This window comes from Cottoperca gobio, unplaced genomic scaffold (assembly GCF_900634415.1).
Source record: "Cottoperca gobio unplaced genomic scaffold, fCotGob3.1 fCotGob3_292arrow_ctg1, whole genome shotgun sequence".
In the NCBI taxonomy this organism is placed as follows: Eukaryota; Metazoa; Chordata; class Actinopteri; order Perciformes; family Bovichtidae; genus Cottoperca; species Cottoperca gobio.
The window spans coordinates 123,850-150,140 of NW_021166901.1; the positions used below are offsets into that span (position 1 = coordinate 123,850).

Here is a 26,291-nt window from a genome sequence, read left to right on the forward strand (position 1 = left end):
TTTGAGTCCTGAAACCTGCTGCGAACACACAGCTTTCCCACTCACCATTGTGAATAAAAAGAAAACGGTCCATTTTTCTTGGAAAAGTCTACACTCTGTGTCCACTTTTCACATTTTGGGTAATGACGGTGCCACAGAGTGTAATGTTGACAGAACCCGCCAGCTCCAGAAGTTATTTTACCGGTAGCTCCAGCATCAACAGTTTGCTTGCTTGACAGTGTTGTGTGCGACCCCCAGTGGACACATTTGAAATAACAGTTACTTTCATTGAAAAATTGCAGTTAATGTCTTCTCTGTAATCTTTACACTTTGCAAAATCATCGTATGTTTGACACCCCTGCTTTATAGGTAAGTGGGCTCAAAGTTATGATTTTGAGTGTACTTGCTAGTTTGAGGAGCTGATTGTACCTGCTGTTGTGATTTTCATCTAAATATCTAAATGGACGAGATTCTATGCTTTCCAAAAACATTTTAAAAAATTCAGAATTAAAAAATGTACATGTACATGGTACAATAAAACTCCACCCGTTAAGAGGCTTTTAAGGCCAAATGCCGACTCCAGAATATCCGTTTCAGCACATTTGCATGGATTTTATTGTATTAAATAAATATGAAGGAAAGAATATTGTTTAACAATAGTAGAGATATATATAATGGGTTGAAGTATTTTCAACACATAGCAGACGCAATGACAGTAACTAAAGCGTTTTCAGCTAAATTAACTGTAAAATAATGTAATGTTAGCAAAAGATATAATAATAAGCTTTATTTGTATAGCACCTTCCATATAATAATTGTAGCCCAAAGTGCTTCACTGCAAAAAAAATAAGCCAGAAGAACATTAACAGTACAATTATCACAGTGTTGATGTAAATGAGTGTGAAATAGCAGAATAAAAATGGTATGAAATAGCATTCGTAATGATGCCAAGTTTCCCTATCTGTGCCGGGAAAACTATCGGAGCCATATTTTGTAATGTACCACAAAAGAATAAGTAGTGATAATGAGACATTTTGTAAACGATATCATAAGAACATTAACAACAACAACAATGTTTGGTGTACAGGGAAAAGTAAATATGCACATTTTACCAAGTGCAAGAGGCTTATTGCCATTTGAGGTGTTTTTATGACAGGCCCTATTATATTCCAGCTATGAGAGGACTTATGGACAAACAATTGCATTCAGAAATAGAAGAAGAAATGTCATAACTGTAAGAAGAAAAGATATTATGAAATTTGTTTTGTCACATACAGAAGAGAAGGAGAGTCCAGTGAAAACAGGAGATCGCTTTCCTAAAGATCAGCAAAAGGAAGATGGGATGGACTGTTTCAAGTGCTATTGACCCCCAGCAGTCAGAGTTAAAGAGAGAGCATCTTGGAATCACCTGACACATTGTAAAAGGGTAAATATACCACCCAGTACCTGTGAAAGATACTGACTCTCCATAGAAGCAGAAACTGGACCTCTTCGTGGTGAAGTCTGGCTACAAAGGGAGGTGTTAACCCTAGGGGACACTTGTCTCAACCCCAGTGAAGAAATAACACACCTAAAGTGTTAGAAGGGGACTGTGAAAAGGAGGTCAGAGTAACCACAGGAGGGTGAGTATGGCCCTGTACCAGAGACTCAGAAATAACCAGCAAACATATTTAGATCATGTTGCAATGGTGTTCTCACACATCTGGTGGGAAACATGGAACCTGAAGAACTTCAAAAGCTAAGATCACAGTCAGCACAACCACATTCAAGTTGATTTCTGTGACGTAATAACCTGTCCATCTCTAACAATATGCAAAACAGATCAGGTGGGCAGATGAGCACATCTGCTACACGGAGAGGAGGACACTCAGTTCCCCCTGGAGTGGGAGCTGGAGTAAGGCAGTATGGTCAACACTAGTGATGTGTCCTTTCATGTCGAGGCTTCGAAGCGTGTGTCGAGTAATCACGGAAGATTTTGGTGAGGCGCGTATTGAGGCTTGTGTCGATGACGTATGTGATGACGTTTGAAGACTCGCCAACCTGCCGTACCACGTGACTGATTCAGGAACAGGTTTGTGAGTTTGGCGTGCGATTCGAATTATAAGGGGGAGCGAACCGCAATTGAGCCCCCTCATAATCAACACTTTATATAACCGCAAATTTGTGGGTTGCTGTCGTAGTATGCATTGTTGTTGTTGGTATTGCGTTTGTATTGGATCATTATGGAGCCAGCCAACTAGCGAAACAATTATGCACGCCAGCATCATCTTCCTTGTGAGCAAGTAAAGATACCAAATCTAAATCTGTTGAAAGAATAATGTATATCCAACGTGTACATTACACATCCCGTAGCGCGTAGAGCAGGCGACCAACATTCAAATGCTTGCCGCAGCGGCCCGGGGTTCGAAACAGACCTGCTGCTATTTGCTGCATGTCATTCCCCTTCTCTCTGTCCAATCTTAAACTGCACTATCATTTAAAGCACTCTCTTCTCAGTAACACGTAATAACATTAATCTTTATTTTTAAATAGAACATTATATTCAGTCTTATATGTGTGCGTCAAAGAATTTTCAGGGCAAAGATACTTTAAATCCACTGCAGTCTTGCACTTCGCCGGTTTTACATTTATTGTCCACTTGATGGTGGAGTAGAGCAAATGAAGCACTGTGAAGCTTCGGCCCATGAGCGAACCAATTGGATGGAAAGCTTCAATGCTTCAATGCTTCAATGCTTCAATGCTTCAATGCTTCAATGCTTCAATGCTTCAATGCTTCATGAAGCTTCATCTCACCATCACTAGACTTTATTACAGGAAAGCTTACAAAATTGCAAAGTAACAAATAAAACCGAAAAGACCAGACCAGACCAGACCAGAGGGTGAGACGAGGTAGCCACAAGGGGAAAACACCATGTAACATGAATGACAACCAGACAAGGAGCACTGGGACAGACAGGGATATATACACACAACCACTAAACGATGGAACGGGACACAGCTGGGAGAGAAAGGCAAATACACACATGGAAACTAATCAACAATCACAAAAGGAGGGAAAACACAGAGACCGGAAGTACAACTAGACATGACACAAGGGGGAGTGAACACATCAAAATAAAACAGGATATAAAAAATCACGATCATGACATCAGAGCCATATTTTGAAAGCATGAGATCAACAATGGGTCCCTGTGGCCTTTCAACTGGTTTACTCCCTTTGCTACCAATTCTTGGTAGTCTTCCCGTGGTAACACAGTCTATTTGATCTCAGGTTTTTCAAAAGTACACACTCTGAAATGTATCGAAGTTACCTTTACACATTTACAAGCATTTAGTCAAATATATATTAAAAGGCTAATAGTAAAGAGATAAAATAGCAGCTTTAATAAAAGCATTAAATGAGTTTAAAGTGGCATAAAGTAGCAGCATTAAAGATTGTATAAAATATCACCATTAAAAGACTAAAGTAAAGAGATATGTTTTTAGCTTACTTTTGAAGATATTGAGCGAGCTTGCCTCCCTAATGTCTGCAGGTAAAGTGTTCCATAGCTTTGGTGCATAATTGCAAAAGGCTGCATCCCCGATTTTCTTTTGGATGTTTCTGGGAACATTTAATAAACCAGTAGTGGATGATCGCAATGTTCTTGGGGGCACATAGTTGATTAAAAAGTTGGCAGTGTAACTTGGTCCGGTTCCGTTTAGGGCTTTGTATACAAGAAGGAGGCCCTTAAAGTCAATTCTAAAAGTTACTGGAAGCCAGTGTAGGGTAGCTAACGCTGGACTGATGTGGTCTCTCCTCTTGGTTCTAGTCAGTAGCCTCGCTCCAGCATTTTGGATGAGCTGAAGTCTCTCCGTTGTTGTTTTTGGAAGGCCGGAAAAGAATGCATTACAGTAATCGAGTCGGCTTGAGATAAAAGCATGGATTAGTTTTTCAGCATCCTTTTGATTTATAAATTGTCTGATTTTAGCTATATTTCTAAGGTGGAAGAATGATGTTTTTGTCACCTTGTTTATGTGGGATTTAAAGCTTAGATCTGAGTCTATGATAACACCAAGACTTGTGACTTCAGGTTTAATCAAAGGAGTAAGTTTCCCCATGTTATTCAGCATCATTTCTCTTTTGGTTATAGGACCTACTAGTAGGATTTCAGTTTTGTTCTCATTTAATTTTAAGAAATTATTGCTCATCCATTTATTTATTGCTGACAGACAGGTGGTGATGGAGTTAATAACTGTAGTATCATTTGGTTCAGCAGAGATGTACAGTTGTGTGTCATCCGCGTAGCTATGGAAGCACACATTGTGTTCTCTAATGATGTCCCCCAGTGGTAGCATGTATAGGGAGAACAGTAATGGACCGAGGCAGCTCCCTTGTGGAACTCCAAAGTGGGCATCATGCTTCTCTGACACATGGTCTCCAAGCCTGACAAAATACTTTCTCCCTTTGATATATGTTCTGAACCAGTTTAATACACAGTCAGAAAGAGCAACCAGTTTTTCTTGACGTTTAATTAGGATGTCATGATCGATCGTGTCAAATGCTGCGCTTAGGTCTAGTAGGATAAGAATTGACACCTTATTTGTATCAGAGTTTAGTCTGAGGTCACTAATTATTTTAGCAGTTTCGGTACTGTGGCATGCTCTGTAGCCTGATTGAAATTCCTCCAGGATGTTGTTTTCTTTAAGAAATTAGTTTATTTGGACCGAGACTATTTTTTCTAGTATTTTGCTGATGAATGGAAGATTAGATATTGGGCTATAGTTGGTCAGCGTATTACTGTCTAGGTTAGGTTTCTTTAGCAAGGGTTTTACAGCGGCTGTTTTGAAGACGTCTGGGAAGATGCCCGTTAGAAGAGACGTGTTTATAATATTTAGGATGTGAATTGAAATGCTGTTGAATATCCGCTTAAAGAATGCTGTAGGTATAGGGTCAACACAAGAGGTGGAGGAGTTACATTCCATCACAGTTTTATGAAGCTCAGTTAATTTTCCCATGGTTACATCACAATGTTTGCAGATGTTCTCTGTGTCTGCATCATAAGTGATGCTGGCTCTGATTGAAGTTATTTTATTATCGAGGAACAATGTGAATTCTTCACATTGTGATGCAGAGGACTGCGGAGGGGTGGGGGCAGTGTTAAAGTAGCTGGTTAATTAATAGTCGAGAATAGTATTCTAGAATTTCCAACGTTCTCTGTGATAATCCTAGAAAAGTAATCCTTTCTTGCCAGCTGCATTGCTTTACCATAGGCAGCCATGGATTCTTTGTAGATATTATAGTGTGAGTTTAGTTTTCCTCCATCTTCATTCAGCTGCTCTACAAGTCCTCTTAGTCTGAGTAACATTGCTGTTGTTTAACCATGGGGAGATTCTGTCAGTCGATTTCTTTTTTACCTTTAATGGAGCAACATTATAAAGATAGAGTTTCTATCTTGAATCAATCCAGTATACTTCTTATTTATCTCAAAGCATTTAAAAAAGTGATATGACCGCATGGTAGATATACCGAGCTGAGGACGATCCTGTTCCATAGCACCTCTCTCTCCTCCTGTTCCACAGAAATTGTCCCGCCTCCAAGCTAAACCTTTTTCATATACTCCCCAACTGGGGGTTGTCCTCTTCCCTATTGGCCCCTTGTAGGCACATAGGCGTGTCCACAACTCTAGACGCAGATGTTTTCCTTGGTATTTCTTAAGTGGAGTACCTCCACAAGGGGAGTACTCCCCTTGTGGAAAGACTTGTGGAGGGGAGTACCTCCACAAGGGGCGACTGAAGAAATACCAAGGGAAACATCTGCTGTTGGCATACAGTAAGTCCAGTGTTTTATTGTCTCTGGTGGGGCAGGTGACATATTGCTTGAATGTGGGCAGAGTGGTGGAAAGAGAGGCATGATTAAAGTCACCAGAGATCAGAAGGTGGGCATTTGGGTGCTGTGTCTGCAGCCTGCTTACAGTGGAGTTGATGACTTCACAAGCCACATCGGCGTTAGCAGAGGGGGGAATATATACCGCTATCGCGATAACATGCGAGAATTCCCCTGGCAGATAATATGGCCGCATGCTAATAGCCAGTAGCTCAACGTCCCCACTGCAAACTTGCTCTTTAATAGTGATGTGCCCAGAGTTACACCATCTATCGTTCACAAACACAGCCAGCCCTCCTCCTTTCCTCTTACCACTCTCTTTCATCCTGTCCGCCCGTATCAGATGAAAACCGTCCAATGTGGCATTAGTGTCCAGTATTAGCTCAGTTAGCCAAGTCTCTGTGAATACCATGATGCTATACTCCCGGTATTCCCTCTGGTGCCTGGTCAGCACTGCTAGCTCGTCCATCTTATTGGGAAGCGAACGTACATTTCCCATTACGATGGATGGAAGGACAGGTCTATAGCGTCTCTTCCTAGCCCGCAGCTGAGTCCCGGCACGACGTCCTCTTCTTCTTCTCCTCAGCTCACGGGGAACATCGGGTCTCTCACCGGTTAGCACCGCCATGCTACGGGATGCTAACAGCTGGTCCCTGGTGTAAACAATGCACTGGCTACACGTGCGATCCCCGGTCACAGTTAACAGGAAAAGTAAGAAGAAAATGAGTGCAAGAATAGCGGGTTTGGTGTCCATGATTTCCAGACAGGTTGCAGAGCAGTAAACACAAAATAATTTTAAAAAGAATTACTAAAAAACACGATAATATAGAAACTACTCAGCGGTGAGTAGAAGTTGCCAGGGCTGGGCTGCGCTTTATCACTAATCCTGTTTGTGATTTTCATGGACAGGATATCGAGGCGTAGTCGTGGAGGAGAGGGGTTGCAGTTCGGTGGCCTGAGGATCTCATCGCTGCTCTTTGCAGATGATGGGGGAAAAATGGAAGAAACCTCAGGGTGAGCAACTGAGGAGGGATCCCTCTCCCAGGACGGACAGACGTGCAATAGATGTTGTGTGTACAGGATAAACAACATAGTACAAATACAACATTTGAAATTATGTTGTGTTGAAAAAAAAGAAAGTATGGATGAATCCAGGAAAATGTCAAAAAGGCTTCCCGGTGTCCAGCAGGACCAGGGCAGCAGGCGCAGCCACGATTCATGATCCTGACGTAAACTTTATCAGTGGCAATCTGCCACATGAGAGACAGACACTCCGGGGATGATGCCCCGGATGATGAGTTAGTAACATACATTTACATAAATGCATACAGATAGAGAGGGAGAAGAAGAGAGGGAGGGGAGGAGAGAGGAAGAGAAGGAAGAGAGCAGGGAGGTGTCCCCCGGCAGTCTAAGCCTATAGCAGCATAACTAGGGGCTGATCCAGGGCAAACCTGAGCCAGCCCTAACTATAAGCTTTATCAAAAAGGAAAGTCTTTAGCCTACTCTTAAATGTGGAGAGTGTGTCTGCCTCCCGAACACAAACTGGAAGCTGGTTCCACTGGAGAGGAGCTTGATAGCTGAAGGCTCTGGCTCCCATTGTACTCTTAGAGACTCTAGGAACCACAAGTAACCCTGCAGTCTGGGAGCGTAATGCTCTAGTTGGTTTATAAGGTACTATGAGATCTTTAAGATATGCTGGAGCCTGACCATTAATTGCTTTGTAAGTCAGGAGAAGGATTTTGAATTCTATTCTGTATTTTACAGGGAGCCAGTGCAGAGCAGCTAATACAGAAGTAATATGATCCCGTTTCCTTGTTCTTGTCAATACACTGCTGCATTTTGGATCAACTGAAGAGTCTTTTTGGGACAACCTGATAACAATGAGTTGCAGTAATCCAGCCTTGAAGTAACAAATGCATGGACTAGTTTTTCTGCATCATTTTGAGACAGGATGTGTCTTATTTTTGCAATGTTACGTAGATGAAAGAAGGCAGTCCTTGAGATTTGTTTTATGTGGAAGTTAAACGACAGATCTTGATCAAAGATGACGCCAAGATTCCTTACAGTGGTGCTGGAGGCCAAGTTAATGCCATCCAGAGCTTCTATGTCATTAGAAAATGCGTTTCGGAGGCGTTTAGGGCCAAATATAATAACTTCCGTTTTGTCTGTGTTTAACATCAAAAAGTTGCTAGACATCCAAGTTTTTATGTCCTTAAGGCATGCTTGAAGTTTAGCCAATTGATTGGTTTCATCTGGTTTAATTGATAGATATAATTGGGTATCATCCGCATAACAATGAAAGTTTATAGAGTGGTTCCTTATAATATTGCCCAAAGGAAGCATATATAAGGTGAATAGAATCGGTCCAAGTACAGAACCCTGCGGAACTCCAAGACTGACTTTGGCTGTCATGGAGGATTTATCGTTAACAAGTACAAATTGAGATCGCTCAGATAAATAGGACTTGAACCAGCTTAGTGCGGTTCCTTTTATGCCAACACAATGTTCCAGTCTCTGTAGTAGAATGTCATGATCAACAGTGTCGAAAGCAGCACTGAGGTCTAACAAGACAAGAACAGAGACAAGTCCTTTGTCTGATGCCATTAGAAGGTCATTGGTAACTTTCACCAGTGCCGTCTCTGTGCTATGATGAACTCTAAATCCAGATTGAAAAACCTCAAATAAACTATTATTATGTAAAAAAATCACATAACTGTTTTGCGATCTTAGGATCTTAGCGAGAAAGGGTAGGTTAGATATCGGCCTATAGTTGGCTAAAACCTCTGGATCAAGACTAGGCTTTTTAAGAAGTGGTTTTATTACAGCTACTTTAAAGGATTGTGATACGTAGCCAGATAATAGAAACAGGTTGATCATATTTAATAACGAGGTGTTAATTAAGGGTAAAACTTCTTTAAACAGTTTAGTTCGAATCGGGTCTAAAAGACAGGTTGATGGCTTAGATGATGAGATTAGTTGGTTAAAGTTGATTGGAGTAAAACAGTCTAGATATATTTCAGGAGTTACAGATGTTTTTAAAATTCCGGCAGTTGAAGTTAAGTCATTACCAATTGAGGTCAGGAGGAGATTAATTTTGTCTCTAATAATTATAATTTTATCGTTAAAGAAGCTCATGAAGTCGTCGATACTGAGAGATATAGGAATAGAAGACTCTGTAGAGCTGTGACTCTCTGTCAGCCTGACTACAATGCTGAAAAGAAACCTGGGGTTGTTCTTATTTTCTTCTATTAAGGAAGAGTAATAAGCTGCTCTGGCATTATGGAGAGCCTTCTTATACGTTTTAAGATGATCTAACCAGACTAAACGAGATTCTTCCAATTTAGTGGAACGCCATTTACTTTCAAGATTTCTCGACTTTTGTTTTAGTTTGCGGATTTGTAAATTAAGCCATGGAGCTTTCTTTTTCTGTTTTATGATCTTCTTCTTTAGAGGAGCGACAGAGTCGAGTGTTATTCGCAGTGAGGCTGCAGCGCTATCAACAAGATGATTAATTTGGGAGGGACTAAAGTTAGCATTTGAGTCCTCCATTATATTGATATTGAGTCCTGGTATTGAATTAAGTGCTGATGGAATCACTTCCTTAAATTTAGTCACAGCACTTTCAGATAAACATCTAGCGTAGGATATTTTGCCTACTGGCTTGTAGTCCAGTAACAGGACTTCAAAAGTTATTAAAAAATGGTCTGATAAAAGAGGATTATGTGGACACACTGATAAACTTTCAATTTCAACACCATATCCCAGAACAAGGTCCAGAGTGTGGTTTAAACAGTGAGTTGGTTCATGTACATTTTGACTGAACCCAATTGAATATAATATTGAGATAAATGCATTATTAAGGCTGTCACTATCAACATCCACATGAATATTAAAGTCACCTACAATAATTACTTTATCTGTTTTAAGGCCTAAACTTGATAAAAATTCTGAGAATTCAGATAGAAATTCAGAATACGGACCAGGAGGGCAGTACACAGTAACAAATAAAACTGGCTTTATTGTTTTCCATGTTGGGTTTGAGAGCAACTCAGGGTCTTGTTCGCGAGTGAGGGTACGATGGAGCGAGAGATCGGCCGGAGATTCGGAGCAGCGGGGACGGTATTGCATTCGCCTTACCGCACCGTTGTGACGAAAAGAGCTCTGAGAGAAGCCGAGCCGTGATTGGTTTAGGTCCATTGTGAGCCTGCAGCATGATTGGCTTAGGTACATTCTCACAATGGACAGCGAGTATTGTGATTGGACGATGAAAATGGAAATTGTACAGACGATCCTGAGCCAGGTACACAATGGATGACTAGCACGTTCGGCTGTTAACCAAAAGGTTGGTGGTTCAAGCCCACCCAGGCACAAAAGCCTTTTTCCTTTTTCAAAAACATATTTGCAAAAAGTAAATGAGTCTTTACCAGTCTAGTTATCTGTAGTACCATGTTTATTGTTCTTACTTGTATGTGGTTCGATAGTTGTATTCAAAGCAAAGACTCCAATGAAGAGATGTGATCAAATAAATAATGAGGCCAATAGATGCTTCTTTATAACTATCAATGTAGCACTGAAATTGATACAGCATCTTGGTTGTTGGATTAAGATATTATTATTACCTACACACAGTGGCATGTTTGTCTGACAAGACATTTCTGTAGTTAGGTAGCAAGCAGACAGACTGTTGACCAGTGTTTTCAGTCCGAGATGGCAGGGCGTGTTTCCTGAGCTAGAAGGCAACACCTTGCACTTCTCATTTGCAAGGTCCTGGCTCTAAAGGGAAAACATGGCACTCAAACAACAACTCCGGGATTCAAAGCAAACCAGTGGGTGACATCATATCTTACCTGGATGCCAGAGCCGAGCTGGTCAGAGACCGTGGAGTAGGCTCAGAACGTGCTGGAGGGAAGCTCCCATGATGATCTGGAAAGACACATTTTTAGACCAGACTTCTTAGCCTGTCCCTACCAACACCCAGACCTAGAAAAGTGAGAATGGAAAGAAAAAGGATGGCCGGATCTGACACTAATAGTTACATTTGAAATGTGTAACTATCCACATATTCATAATGCATAACATTTTGAACAAGGTGACTGAAGAAATGGCAGATGAGATCCCAAAATGTAAACCTGGTAACTGAATAATAATTTCACCAATATTTATTGCAAATGTGAAAGAAAAAAAAAGTATCTTACTTGTAGGGCTGTGCCGTCATTTCTTTTTTACATTCAAAGCTTCTATTGAGGTATAATCGGATTCATTTAGTTAATCTTTCTTTTTATTAAATCGACTTCCTTTAATGAATATAACTTTTATATTATTACTTTATTGCTATTGCAGGCAATGTTTCTGTAAGTCATTAATAACTTACTCGGAACGCTGTTTTGTCACCCGCCAGCTAGAACCTGTGATATTTTCTAGTATGCTAACTACGCAGCCATGGCTAAAATCTTATAATATTAGTGTAGCCTAATCTTTATCTGTAACTGTGCACGAATACCGGTTCTAAACAAATGAATAGACATTCAAAAGAAACTGTGAAGCTTCTAACTATCTGTTACAAGCCAACTTGTGTCTACTTTGCCGTCATTAGTCTATAACACTTAGCCTGGTATCACACCTAATCATATTAGACAATATCATATTACAGTGACAGTGATGATGAAGGTGACAGTGAAGATAATGCTTAATCCTTCATCTCTCTCTCCCCACCCTTTTCTAAACTTGTGTTCCCTTGTCCTGTCCGTCCTCTATATGTGAACACACAACTCAGTGAATGTCTAGATAGACAGAAGAACAATAGATACAAGATTAAAAAAACAAATAAGCTGTAAGAAACTGACAGTAATTCTCACTCAAGACCCAAAGGTAAGAATTTCTGGCTGTATTAGTTAGGTACCATGCAGATATGTGTACAACATTTCTAGTACTCTATCATCTTCTGAGTTCTGAAGCTACAAGTAAAGTTTCTCCACACTAAAATATTGTGTTTGAGAGATTGAGAGTTTGAGAGTTTGTTTTATACACGTTACTATTTATTTTTATTTATTGATATTTTCTGTGTATGATTATTTATAATTGCAGCACTACATCATTGGCCAATAAATATGTATTGATTTCCTTATCAGCACATGGTAATATATATGCTTACTCCCATTTGTATATGCTTACATAATCATTTATTTTGTCAAATCATTTGTTGAAGCATGTACTATAAATTGTTTTTACTGTTCAAGTCATGATGTGCCATTTTTAAAACCATTGGGGGTTAAAGTCCATTTGCTGAACTGCATTTGAGTTCATTAAAACCAACCATGCAAGAAATGTATTGCTTTGATAACATGAAGGAATTAGGCTCAAGGGTATTATCAGTTTTATGACTGAGTGTGATGAGTATGATCCTTCTGTCATTGACAGCTCAGCTGTATCAGCACAATATCTTTTAATGTGGCATTTACTGGTTTATCCAGGGGAAAAAGTGGTTTCCTTGTGAGTGTATTCCTTATACTCAGAGCACCAGTACATCCTCAGAGTCTGCACCTAACATCATAATTGCTGTTGGTTTATTTATAATTTAATAGAAGCATTGATGCCACTTTTGGTTACTTGACAACAATGTGTTTAAAGGAACCCAAATATAATGATTTGACATTACAAAATTACATTCAAGAACTGTATTGTCCTAATTTATTTATTTTTTATTTTAAAATTATATAATAATATTCTCTTGTTTTTTTCTCTAACAAATGTGTTTGTCACCACAGGTTAATCCTAATGTTTAATAGAGTAAAACTTGTTTGGGTCATACCACTCACACGCCAATACTTAATAAAATGTATGTGTAGATGTCAGACTCTCATGCTAATCTCAGCATAATCTGATAAGTAAACATCAGACTGGCTCACAGTAAGTGATTCTGATAACCAAATGTTGCAGATAGTTAGGTTTGTAAATATCAAAGTGTTGAATATTAGGGATATGTTACAAGTTGAGTTTGTAAAATTTATAAAATCAAACGCACAAATATAAAACAGGTGCTTAGAGCCAGATCAGTTAGAAAAGTGGTCATAAGCCATCATTAGGCATTAAAAGATAACTCTGGTTTATTTCAACCTGGCATTTCAGCAGTTGTAGTTGAGATGGACTTGTAACATGGCTTTCAAAATGGCACATCACTTCACCTGCTCTCTTTATGGGCCTTGTCAAATTATCCAGTTTGTGTATTCTCTGTATTGCAGACCTCTAGCATGATGTCTGGCTCTACCCAGGAAGAAGAGGAGTTGCCTGCCAATCACACAGGTCAGAGGCACAAGTCAGAAAGATGCAGGAAACAGGAATTGCTAAAATGGCAGTCTAGCCTCAGTCAGTATAGTGTCGCTTTTATAAATCATCACAACAGATGTACCATTCTGACTCAAAACAGATAAATGTGTTCTTTATTAAACATAATTGAGGCATCAAGCAATGATGGTTTTATTAACTTCAATGCAGTTTCAACTATACCTTATATTTAAGTATGTCTTTATGAGGTAATGTTTTTGTGGGCATTTCTTTGTTTCTGTAGGTCCAAAAGGTGTAATTAATGACTGGAGAAGGTTTAAGTTGGACAGTGTGGATCAAACTGTCCCTCAAAGCAAGAGAGAGCTGCTCAGACAAATGTCAAGTCCACGAGAGGATGACAAGGAGAGACTCAACAGGAAGGTGGATGGAAACACTCACCAAACCTCACACATAATAATAATAATAATAATAATAATAATAATAATAATAATAATAATAATAATAATGATAATGATAATAATAATAATAATAATAATAATAATAATAATAATAATAATAAATTGTATTTATAAAGCGCCTTTCAAAGCTAAAAGCAATCTCAAGGCGCTAGGAAATAGGAAAAACATAGGAAAACATACTATTGACAGATTATATAGTTAATGAGAGGATGACAATAGACTTGACCACAATTCAAGAGGTATGTGCCGACAAATATAATAAGATCTACAGAAGAAGAGAATCAAAATCACAGCCTGGGGCTTCCGTACACAGACAAAGTAACAGACACTTAGAGGAAGACAGACACAATAAAAAATAAAAACATAGGTTACACACAACAACAATCTACTGTGGCTTGAGCTATACCTCATTTTTACTTTTGACAAAAACGTCTGCCAAAAGAATACATTTAAATGTAACAAAAAAGTGAAACAGTAACAAGAATTTCCTCACCTCTAGATGAGTGTTCAGGAGTACGAAATGATCCAAGAAGAGGATGAGCGTTGCCTGAAACGCTACAGAAAACAGTGTATGCAGGAAATGCACGAGCGCCTGAGCTTTGGTCCTACGTTTGAAGAAGTCTACGAACTCGAGACTGGAGAAGCCTTTCTAGAAGTCATAGAGAAGGAACATCGGTTGACCCTAGTGGTAGTCCACATATACCAGCACGGTGTCGAAGGTTTGTTTTTTTTAATTGTGTGTATTAGTCTTAGCAAACGGAATCATGTTACAACAGTATAGTCTCATTGATCAACTGACATGGTACAACATATACTTCAGAAATGTCTATATATTCCCATGGGGTGGTTCACTGCAGTGCTGTTTGCTAATAGTTATGCATACGTTATTGTTCTTTTTTAAGGCTGTGAACAGTTGAACTCATGTCTGGACTGTCTGGCTTTGGAGTACTCCAGCATTAAATTTTGTCGCATTGATGCTGTGGCAACAGGCGCTGCTGAGCGCTTCTCCCCTGAGGTCAGTAAACTGTTAAAAACAGCAAAGAAAATGATGATGGTAATGTTATTATTAAAAGACAAGACTAACAATTGATAGAATTACAATAATCCCCATTGGGACATTGGGCTGTAGTATGAACAGTATTATTTCTAGTAGTTGTAGTAATAGTGTTTGTAGTCACACTGATATGAATAAGTGAAGTTATGAGAAATGAATTGACCCCTCCCATGACCAGCGATTGTCCAAGTGGTGTGCATGTGGCACTAGAAAGTGCAATACTTGGTATCTAAAGTTCTTTGCTTTTTCAAAACAAGAAGTAAAGAGCACAAGAAAAATAAAAAGCCTGCTTTTGTCTTCTTCCGAAATCAATCGCCCATTTTTTTTAAAGATTACAATGACTATCAAGGGGTACATCTGACACTGTTATCATTGTAAACTAAATCATGCCTGCATGGGAAGTTTGACATAGCAACAATAACTTAATATCAGCATAATCTGATAAGTTAACAAATTGTTGGTTAAGCATTTGTTATAGTATTACAGAAATTGGACTAGCATTGACTTAAACACCTGCAGGTACATATTGATTCCTATTAATATCCTTCCAGGTTCTTCCTGCCCTGCTGGTGTACAAAGCTGGTGAGTTACTGGGTAATTTCCTGGCTGTTACCAAACACTTCAATGAAGATTTCTTCGCAACGGATGTGGAGGGCTTCCTCAATGAATATGGCCTGTTACCTGAGAAGGAGTTCACAGCATGTGCTGATGATGAGGACGAAGGAGGTGACGTGGAATAGCAGGAGGAACAAGGAAAGAGAAAAGGATGATCTTTGAGCGAAAGGGAGAAAAATATGAATTGAAAAAGTGGAGGAGATTGGATAAAGGCAGAGAAAAAGTAAACAGGAAAAGGGGGTATAACAGTAAAGGGGCAAGGGAAAAAAGAGCTGAGGAAAGGAATTGGGGAAAGAAGTGGAAGAACAGTAAGGACAGTGTAGCAGTCATGACACACACAAGTTAATAAGCATATACATTGCATGTGCAGATAAACACACAATAGTAAACATTCACCAGCACACACTGAACACTGACTGTATTTAGAAACTCTTAGGTGTAAACCTCATGGTGTGAGAAAGTCTGTGCCGAAATACTGCTTTGCAGTCATATCATAGCTTTCCAATAAAAGATGACTCAACCAAAGTGCTCTCTGTCTGTGTCTGTTTGTGTAACATTGGACTGCAAAAACCCTAATGGTACATATCTGATCTTATGATCCTAGTCATCATTTCAATATAGTCCTTCGGCAGGTCAACTCTGGCAGTATTTCTATATAGCAATATATAGCAAAGTTATTGTGGAAAACATGCCACAATCAGTGGTGGGCCGTCAGGGCCAGTAATTCCTTCTCTGCTGGCCTAAACATCATCAGAATATACATTTAATTTTTATATATTTTTTCCACAAATATGTATTAAATTATTCCCCATAGTCTATTCTCTTCATTTCATAGCTTTCCTCTTGGTTGCGCTGCTTCCAGCCTCAGATGGAGATTTGGAGGGCTGGCCTTTATGTTAGAGCTTTTATCCAATCATATTTCAGCCATAATGTGTTGCCAGGGTCCAAGAAATCTGCCCTGAGGCCTTCAGAATCAACAGTGCGGGCGCCTGTCGCTTAAAGTGAACGGAGACAAAACTGTGGCATTAACCAATCAGATTTCAAGATGGGGACACTGGGGCCAGCTAGCAGGCGTACGATAACGTCAGCACGTCCACGTCTTTTGATTGGATACGCACTATTGAGAGGCAGAGCTATGCAGAGCTAGCAAACTTTGAACAAGCTAATTTGTGTAGATTTCTACAAGCTGTTTTTTTTCAACCCACAATGGCTGAAGGAGGAGAAGAGATCAATTTGGTCGCAGATATAATTACAACGCCATTTTCAAGACGAACTTTTCAAGAAAAGATAGACATCGTATAACATTCAGCAACTCTGTACAAGATGGTCTATTAACCCTCTGCTTGCTGACACTTAAGAAAAAACGATTATTTCAATTATTGCCTAATTCGATGAATCAGCCCTCTTTATTTTTAGCACTGTTGGTTATAACTATGTATTTAATTGAAATAGACATGTAGCAAATACTGTATGGGGGTTTAAGCTGGTAGGGAGTTAAATGGGGGGAAATATACCGATTTATGTGATGAACCCCATGCATTGCTGCTGCACGTGCACGTTTCAGACTTCAAGTTTTGAAAACACGGAGTATATTCTGTTTATGACTTAAGTTTGGTAAAAATACTGCAAACCTGTATAAAATTATTTTGGATCACTATTCCTTTATTAATATATTCAAAGGCGTTAGCTTCTACTAAACAAACACACAAACAATGAAGCGATGTTTGTCGGGAAAAGTTGCAAATAAATTTGTCTGAAATGCTCACCAAGGAAGATCAGATATTCAGTACACTTTCAAACTCTAAAATATGAAGAAATTATGTTCCTTGTTTTTAAAGTTATCGGCTCTCCCGTCTTTTAATCCATTTTTTGGGGACACACGGTAGAACTGTGCTCATAGCAGTGTCTATATCATACCTGTCAACCCTCCCGTTTTCCCGTATTTTTGCTTCTATCCCGTTTTCCTCCCGTGTAAATATTTTCCCGTAATTTTCCCGTATTTTTAACCTTTCAAAAACAAAAAAAAGGCCTAATTAAAAAAAGTGTAAAGTGGCCTCTGGTAAAGCAGGTGGCAGTATTATGTTTAACATTAGCTGAAAAACGTTATCCGCCAGTAAACACACAGAAGAAGAAAACAGGAACAATAACGCAGAAGAAGACGAAAACATATGGATGAGAGTCACAGTGAACGGGAGATAGATGGAGACGCAGTTGTACCTGCCAAACAAGTTAAAACTTTATGTAAGTACCTGGCCAAATGAGGGGAGACCTTCCATTATTTAATTAAAAGCAGAGTCGGGCAAACTAATGCTTTTTGTAAAGTGTGCCATTCAGATGTTAGCATTGCACACGGCGGAATAAGCAATGTTCGCCAGAATGAACAATCGTCCAAGCACAAGCACGCCAAGAGGCACAAACACATACACTGTCAATGACTTCATTTGTGACAAGAACTGTTTCGGAGGCAAACCAAGTGACCAAAGCTGAGGGAAAGATGCCGATGCTTTGCGTTAAAAAATAATGTAGCCTTCAGCTTCTGCGATGATTTCAGTCACAGTGTAGCGGACATGTTTCCCAACTCTGCCATCGCAAGGAAGTAGCCTACTCGTCGGGGAAAACAAAAGCCACACAACTCATCCATCATCAAATAAATTGATGATAGTAACAAAAAAATAAAATACATACTTTACATAAACATGTATTTCCTGAATGTATATACCCGTCCCTTATGTGTTTACATTTACATTATATGGGTAGGGGCTAGGGGGCTGAAAGCTGTTAAAATATGGGTAGTCTGCCAAAAAATGTCCCTTATTTTGAAATTCCAATGTTGACAGGTATGGTCTATATGTCCACCTCTATTTCTTCATCTTCTTCGGGTTTGTTATTCTGATTTTCACAGTTTGTACAAGAACAAGAATCTATGCACTCTAGTCCAGCAAGCAGGCAAGGACACTTCCTCCCATTTAAACAGTCTTTATCAGTGCAGTACAGATGAGTCAGGTCTCGAACCTCACTTGGAGCAGGTGCCTGAGTGAACAACGTCTGAGTGATGCCTCCATCATCGCAAGCAGACCAGCCATGGCCTACTGGTCATGACAGCACTATCCAGTTCACTTGGATCTTCATATGTACTAGCAAATTCACATTCACCAGATTCATTGATTTGGATGTTTAGTGTTGCAACTTTCTTTAGAGCGTCACCGATGCTCACCTCACTGGAACAAACTAGATTGAATTTGCCAGCCTGGGCTATAAATAACAGTTTATCATCAAAGCGTTTCTTCTGCTTCTCCTTAAGCTTCCATGAGGGATAGTGACTTGGATCAATGTTAGTACTAGAAGGTCTACCTTCATTGAGTATCTCAATATATCGTTATGTAGGGAGGACAATGTTACAGGCTTTCTGGTTTTTGAGACTATGGTGTTCTCGATTTCCTCATCATTCAGAGACTTCTGTGTTTCAGCCTTGGTCCGGTCAGCCTTGATATTTCGCTGTGAAACATACCGACTGTAACATGACCTGTGGTATTTAGTGTTGTATGCAAACAAGTCTGGATATGACAACATACGCATGTGAATCTTGTCATCGGGATCTGACCTTTCCAAAGCTGCTGCGATAATGCGTTCACGGGTTGAAGCCCCAGTGCCGGTAGTAATGTTTGTCAACTTTTCTTTCCTAGTGTTCGATGTCCCACAGATGAAACAGTCTGTTCTTATATTAAACGTAGATGTTTCTGTTCGCCAAAGTCGTGTTGGCCCACTCTCGGTCAAGTCACTAGCCGTGCTCCCTGTTGAACTAGGGCCAGCCTCATGTCGTACATACTTTAGGTTACTTGATAACGTATACCAAGCTCTGCATTTCGTGTGGTATCTAACTGTAACAGTTTGATTTAGAATGCCATCTTTGATATCAGAAAGCCTATCATGTACATAAAATGGAATCTGCATTCAAGGGGAGACGACATATCAAACAGTTGTCACTGCTGCTTGCCCGTCTCCTTTTCTCGGGTGGTTCTTGGATGAGGTCCATATTAGTTCCTGAATAGATAAGAGAAATTAATATCCTTATAGATTATCATAACACAGAAATAGTATAATGTGGCCGAAGATGAAAAGGGCCTCTATTTAAAGAGATACCCTACCGGAGGTATAAAAAGCCGAGACTGGTCTCATTTAAATCATCTGTATTGTTGGTCACAAGTTGTTTAATTTTGAATCAGAATATACTCCGTGTTTTCAAAACAGCAACGCATGGGTGGTTCATCACATAAATCGGTATATTTCCCCCCCTACCAGCTTAAACCCCCATACAATATTTGCTACATGTCTATTTCAATTAAATACATAGTTATAACCAACAGTGCTAAAAATAAAGAGGGCTGATTCATCGAATTAGGCAATAATTGAAATAATCGCTTTTTCTTAAGTGTCAGCAAGCAGAGGGTTAATAGACCATCTTGTACGGAGTTGCAGCAACTACAACATCACTTTTCAAAAACTAGAGATCCAGACGGTAAAAATGAGACCATTCCCAGCTTGTTATACCTCTGGTAGGGGTATCTCCTAAAATAGAACCCCTTTTCAGGTTCAGCCACAGCACTAACTAGTTGGATGTATACATTTAACACCGTCGAAGAATTCCCAGAGTTTAGCCTCTCAGGCATCCGCTGCGGCTCAGCCAGGCTGTAGTATATGTTCTCAACCGACTATACGATTCCAACAGTGTTGTTGTGTAGATGATCAAGTTTTACTGTAATCCATGGTTAAGATTTGGGTTACTATCTATGTCAATATATTTACGGGGGCAGTATTTGTACGGTGCACGAAAATAAATGCCTGGGAGTCTCGTCTTGGGGGGAAATATATCCCATATTTGTAGTCTGCTCTTGCTGTTTTGACAGTGGTGCTAGCGACTAGCACACGGATTTCTATGGTCGTTATTTGGTGGATCCATTAAATGTAATCGAGCTATTACATTTGAAAAAAATCTGACACATTACATTTAAAGAAGATGCAGGATGACGCGCGCTACCTCAAACGGTGAGACATAAAGCTTAAGTTATTCTAACATGATTCAATATTTTTATGGGATGAGTAACATTAGCTAGCTAGCTACAATACCTCTTGCACATTAATGTAATTAAAATATGACAGCATACCGCATCAGCTCTAACTAAAGGCGTTTAACAAGCACCGAGGTTAAATGAGACTAGTGTTATTGAAATCCCATCGTGTTTAATTAGCCTTGAAGCGTGCGGTTCTATTGCATGGAGAGAAGCTCACACCAATTACTAGTTACATTTGGGGTAATTTAATGTTTCCTTGATCTCCGAGCAAAGTGAATACTAAGTGTAAGATCTCTTAACATCTTTTGTTAATCACCTTGACCCTCCAATCAATTCGGCATATATGTAATCCACAGATAAAACACATACTTGAAAATAAATCTCATTGTACACGCTTGCTTCCATAATCATGTCTCTCGAGAACCGGCCCTTCGTGGAATATACCGCTAACTCGTAGTAATCATATAAGTAGAGTTATTTATGTGAATCAGTACAAGGAACAACCATGTATTGCGTGTTTCATTTTCACAGTGCCGAATTCACCACAACACCATAATAAAACATAAAAAATGTATTTCATTTGCCAACCGATCTATGTTTTCGCCGGTAAATACGACGCCATTCAACAGACAGATTGTTAAAGGGGGTTTGTCATTACATTCCCCCAATGAAGGGGGCTGGAATATCTGGGTTTACAGCTAACATAGCTAGCAAGCTACTGTGAAACGGTGACCGATAAACTGCCTCGCTAATTCACTGTTTTATGTTGAATTGGTTTACTGTTACTGTCTGGATGTTTACACTGTGAGTTCAACTAATCTTTCTAATGATCCAACCCTTTATTTAAACAAATGTTATACGGTTAACGAGGCAGTACGTCGCTGTCTGGGCGTGTCTTCCTATATAACGTTTTGGTGGATGGTAAATATTTAACAAGTGTTTAACTGTTACTGGTATTTACAGTTAAGAACCCAATCATTTATACTGGTGTATTCATTTTCTTTGTTTATCTTTTTTTCTTGTTTGCTTAATCAACATTTAAAGTAAATTATTACAAAATTCTGTGAAAGCGGTATGATTAAAACATCTCAGCTATGGTACGGTGGAAATGTGGATATGAAGCCAAATTTAATGGCTAAAGTCATGTTCTTGATAGAAACATTGACTTCACCCTATACTAATTTATTTTGGAATTTATTGATCTGAAACTTAAGCCCAACTAAATGGTTATTTAATATGTATTTGGTATGGTTCACTTGAGTTTTACAAAGTTACTGGAAAAACGATGTTTGTAACTGTTCATCTTCACCCGAAGCAAAGTGACTGCAGGCAGTTTGGATGTCCATCCCACAGAGAAGGCCCTTGTGGTCCACTATGAGGTGGAAGCCTCTATACTGGGAGAGGGTGGAGGTCACATGCTGGGCGAACGAAAGGAGGGACAAAAAATGTGAGTACACTCTTGATTTTCTACATGGAACTCTTATTCTTTCCTATGACCTCTGGGGCTATTTTTCCATCTCTTCTTATTTCTCTACTTGACTTGAAATGGAATGATACATCAGATGTGTTTAATCAATAACATGCTAGTTATGCAGCTTCATTATAGGTTTTGCAATGGCCTTACATTTGGTTAAAAACCTGAAAAAATGAAGTCAACCAGTCTTTATCTGTCATCCTTCTCTTTGTCCTCCCTCCAGTATCCGAGTGAAAAGTCTGTCTCCTAGTACAGATGTAGGGGCTTTGGCCAAGAAAGTGGTGGAGGAGTGTAAACTCATCCCTCCTTCCCGCTTGCCCCAGGTGGAGCAGCTCCTCTACTATTTGCAAAACAGGAAATCATCCCCCGTGGAGGGCAAAAGTCAGTCATGTTACCGTTGTTCCCGACCTTGCTGTAGAGTCTAAACATCTACAGCCATCAAAATGCGATCACAATCTTAAACTCATCTAGCTGGCACCATACTGTGGCCTGATTATCAACCTTATACATTGTTCATTGATTTTAATGTTTTTTTTATTCATCACTGGAACTCCTATTAGCAGATGCCCCATTGAATGCTTTTCTTTCTATGGCCTACAAAACATCACAGTATGCAAGCATAAACATTGCTTAACACTGACATTCCAATGTAAAGAAAGTTGGGCAGCAATCATTTAAAAAACATTAAACATGTAAAGACACAGAGGCATATGTTCAATCAGTGTGTACCGGTACATTGATTAGTCATATAGATCCTGTTACATATATATTGTTGAATACACGATGAGATGATTCTATGTACATGTACGGTTTCTCATACAGTTATAAACCATACCAAGAATGAATCAATCTTTTCAAGTTTTAAAGGATATTCTGTAATGTTTTTATGGTTGGCTGTTTGTGTGTCATCAGTGGAGAAGAAAGAGAAAAGAACTGTGAAACCTCGAGAGCTGACACCGTTTGAAGGAATGGAGGTAACAACTTTAAACACCTGTCTTGTTCTCTCAGCCTTTCAGTTTGATCTCAGTTCTCAGACAACATTCTCTAAATGTTATTTTATTTATGTTATATTATATATTATATCATCACCATTCTTCAGCACTCTAAACTGATTAGCAGCAACACCAAATTTGAGGCCTCTGTATAATGCAATAATGTATGAATTTCCTCTAATTCATTCATGTTTATTTAATCTATTTACAATTTGGCTGGAGAAAGACTAAAAGCTTTAAAGTCTCATGTTTATTGATCTCTGGAAGAGTGTCATGCCTTGTTGTTAGTCAGTAACCGTGTGAGTCTGTGTTTTCTGTTTATCTGTGTAGTTAAATGAGGAAGCCGGTATAACCAGGGTGGATGAGTATATTGAACTGCTCTATGAGGGCATCCCAGAGAAGATCCGAGGCTCTGCTCTCATTCTGCAGCTCGCCCGCAACCCTGATAACCTGGAGGAGCTGCTTCACAACGGTTAGTGTCATTCCACTTGCTAATACTGATATCTAGCAAAGTAGCTCATATACATTTACATGAATACTTACTTTACTTAACAGCTAAAGATGTGGTATAATCACACCTGTGGTCTGGTTTAACACGTAGCCGGTAACAGTCTGCTGTTACCTCACATGAAAACTGTTTGTGTAGAGGCAGCCCTAGGTGCTCTGGCCAGAGTGTTGAGGGAAGACTGGAAACAGAGTGTAGAGCTTGCTACCATCATCATTTACATCTTCTTCTGCTTCTCCAGGTAACACACACAAACACAATGGCACACATTTCTTTCGTTTGTCGATCTGTTCTACTTATTTTTAAATAATGTGTCTCTTCTCCTCTCCTGCAGTTTCTCCCAGTTTCACGGAGTGGTGAGTCATTATAAAATAGGCGCGTTGTGTATGAGCGTGGTGGAACATGAGCTGAAGAGACATGATATGTGGCGTGAGGAGCTACGCAAGAAAAACAAGGCTTATATCCTTTTATCTGCTGTCATCTGCTTATTGCATTTGAGCTGGGTGGGGGTGGGTGTGTGTGTGTGTGTGTGTGTGTGTGTGAGTGTGTGTGTAACATGTGTTCCTTAACACTCATTTGTGTACGTGAGTCAGCACCAGAGAACGGCTCTCTAAGAAGAGATCAGGACAAAGCTGTGAGAAAATACCACGGCCTTCTGTCTAAACAGGAACAGCTGCTCAGAGGTAGACTGGCCTTTTAACACTCGAATAACATGTTTTTGTCATACAGTAGCAATTACACACAAAGTAGTGTTTTTCTTTGCTGTGTTGACATTGTGGTGAATTGTGTTAAATCCAAATTAAGATCAGAAAAAATTGCATTTCTTGTCACATCCCAGCAATTTGTATTTAAAAGTAGTACATTATTCTTTCTCACCCATATGTACCACTTTGTGGAGTAGTGCTAAATCATTACCACATTATCTTCACCAGTGTGAAAGCAGCATTAGTTCACAGTAATGTTTGACTCTAAGCATTGCTCCTATTCATAGCATGAAACCTAAAACACACGTTTCTGAATGAAAAATATGAATGCATTTTTTTTTTTAATTGTTATGCTACTAGAAATAAGAAGTTGCTTATAACTTCTCAAATGTTCTCTTTCTCCTTCCGGTTCTCATTTCTTCCTCTCTTTCTATCCCTTTCTCCCAGTGTCTCTTTACCTCCTGTTGAACCTTGCCGAGGACACGAGGACGGAGCTGAAGATGAGGAATAAAAACATTGTCTGTCTGCTCGTCAAAGTTCTGGAACGAGATGATGAAGAGCTGCTGGTCCTGGTGGTTTCATTCCTCAAAAAACTGTCCATCTTCCTGGAGAACAAGAATGACATGGCAAGTGAAGGAGATGTTTTTAAGAATTCATCCTGTCAGCCCAGATTAATGAAAATATCATCCTATGTATTTATTTACACTGAGACTAAGCGATGTTCAGTCATTGTCAAAAGTGTCACAGTTGCGTTATTTTCTGAGTAGATGTGATACAGAACCTAATGTAGTCTGTGATGACAGACCCTCTCATTCAGATGTTTGTGATTTGCAGGCTGAGGTGGATACTGTAGAACGATTGGCTCGTCTGGTTCCGTGTGACCATGAAGACCTGCTAAACCTGACTCTGCGTTTGCTGCTCAACCTCTCCTTTGACTCTGGACTCAGAGCCAAGATGGTGGAAGTTGGACTGTTACCTAAATTGACTGCCTTGTTGGGTAACAGTACACACTAATATAGTAGCATGCAATATATACTGTCTATATTGAATGTACAGTACATTAGGATTAGGAACTACCTCTACAGAGCCCATAATGTTAAGGGAATAGTTCCTAGTTCATTCTTATCTATAGTAAGTATTTTACCTACAGTAGATTGTTGTCGACATGCCCACTGTTGGAGAAACAGACAGGAGTTACTGCAGAGGAGCAAAGCAATGAACTGCTGTGGACCGGGGCAGCAGGAAAACATATTTTAGCCACCAAAACAAAGGGACATCTAAAAAAATTGCTATACGCTATATTTAGAATATTTTCAGCACTTAATCTTGCTGTGAAACAGTCCTTTCCGACGGGGAACTGAAGCCGTTATATCCATCTATGCTGTCGCCAAAGCCACCAGACTCAATGTACAGTAATATTACATCGCAGATCATGGGAGTTGCTGGTGGCTTGGGCAGGAGCAAACCTGTAGATAATTGCTTCAGTTCCCTGTTGGAAACACAGACTGTACAACTCAACAGTCTCACAGCAAGGTAAAGCTGTGAAAATATTATGTATAAAGAACACTTAAAGTTATTTGGATTTTCATTGGTGGACCTTTCTTTTAGGTGCTGCCCCTGTCCACAGCAGTACATCGCTTAGAAAAACTAACTTATATTCTGCAAGTCCAGTGGGACAAGGAATGAGTATACAAATATCTTGACGGATGTTCGCGTATGTTTGTTGTCATGCAGGTGATGAGAACAGCCGTCAGGTAGCCATGCGTATCCTGTATCACATCAGCATCGACGACCGCTTTAAGGGAATGTTTGTTTACACTGACTGCATACCTCAGGTACAATTTATAATCTACTGAAAGACACTTTAAACTAACCTAAAGAATATGAAATGTTAACGTCAACATTAATACAGGCTTTGATAGTTTCAAAGTCACAGTGAAATTTTATGTGTCTTTGTGTCTGTATCTAGCTAATGCAAATGCTGTATGAGCACGGTGAGGAGGAAACCGAAGCTGAGCTCCTCTCCATCTGCATCAACCTGGCTGCTAACAAGAGGAACGCACAACTGATGTGTGAAGGTATATTTATCTGAGCTGCTTTTTATGACCACATAACACATTGATCTTCACTATTTCTTACATGATTTTTTACATTGATAGGACAAAGTCAATAGGAGAGCCACTTTCTTTTCCAGTCATAAAAAGCATGTCTGCTTATTAATCTGTCATCCCACCCAAAACATACAACATGCAATGTAGTCAACCAATAAATTAATTAAAAGCAGGATTATCTTAATA

At 39.4% G+C, this 26,291-nt stretch overlaps 2 protein-coding genes across 3 annotated transcripts; both read left to right on the forward strand.

Moving 5' to 3' along the window:
* Positions 1-6,838: 6,838 nt before the first annotated feature.
* LOC115005285 (phosducin-like) lies at positions 6,839-15,778 on the forward strand. 2 transcript variants are annotated; one of them, XM_029427084.1, is made up of 6 exons: positions 6,839-6,856; positions 13,081-13,141; positions 13,407-13,543; positions 14,081-14,300; positions 14,484-14,596; positions 15,187-15,778. In XM_029427084.1, exons 2-6 carry the CDS (start codon positions 13,090-13,092, stop codon positions 15,373-15,375), a joined length of 711 nt encoding a protein of 236 aa, XP_029282944.1. In that variant the 5' UTR covers positions 6,839-6,856; positions 13,081-13,089; the 3' UTR covers positions 15,376-15,778. The 2 variants fall into 2 exon arrangements, with proteins under 2 accessions (XP_029282944.1, XP_029282943.1); XM_029427083.1 differs by lacking the exon at positions 6,839-6,856 and adding an exon at positions 11,615-11,710.
* A 4,184-nt stretch (positions 15,779-19,962) lies between these two features.
* Positions 19,963-26,086, forward strand: LOC115005282 (kinesin-associated protein 3-like). Its single transcript, XM_029427081.1, has 12 exons — positions 19,963-20,293; positions 21,635-21,766; positions 22,017-22,174; positions 22,706-22,767; positions 23,116-23,257; positions 23,432-23,531; positions 23,625-23,749; positions 23,875-23,973; positions 24,442-24,620; positions 24,829-24,991; positions 25,729-25,829; positions 25,964-26,086. The coding sequence occupies exons 1-12, from the start codon at positions 20,265-20,267 to the stop codon at positions 26,084-26,086; spliced, it is 1,413 nt and encodes a 470-aa protein (XP_029282941.1). The 5' UTR covers positions 19,963-20,264.
* The last annotated feature ends 205 nt before the right edge of the window (positions 26,087-26,291 follow it).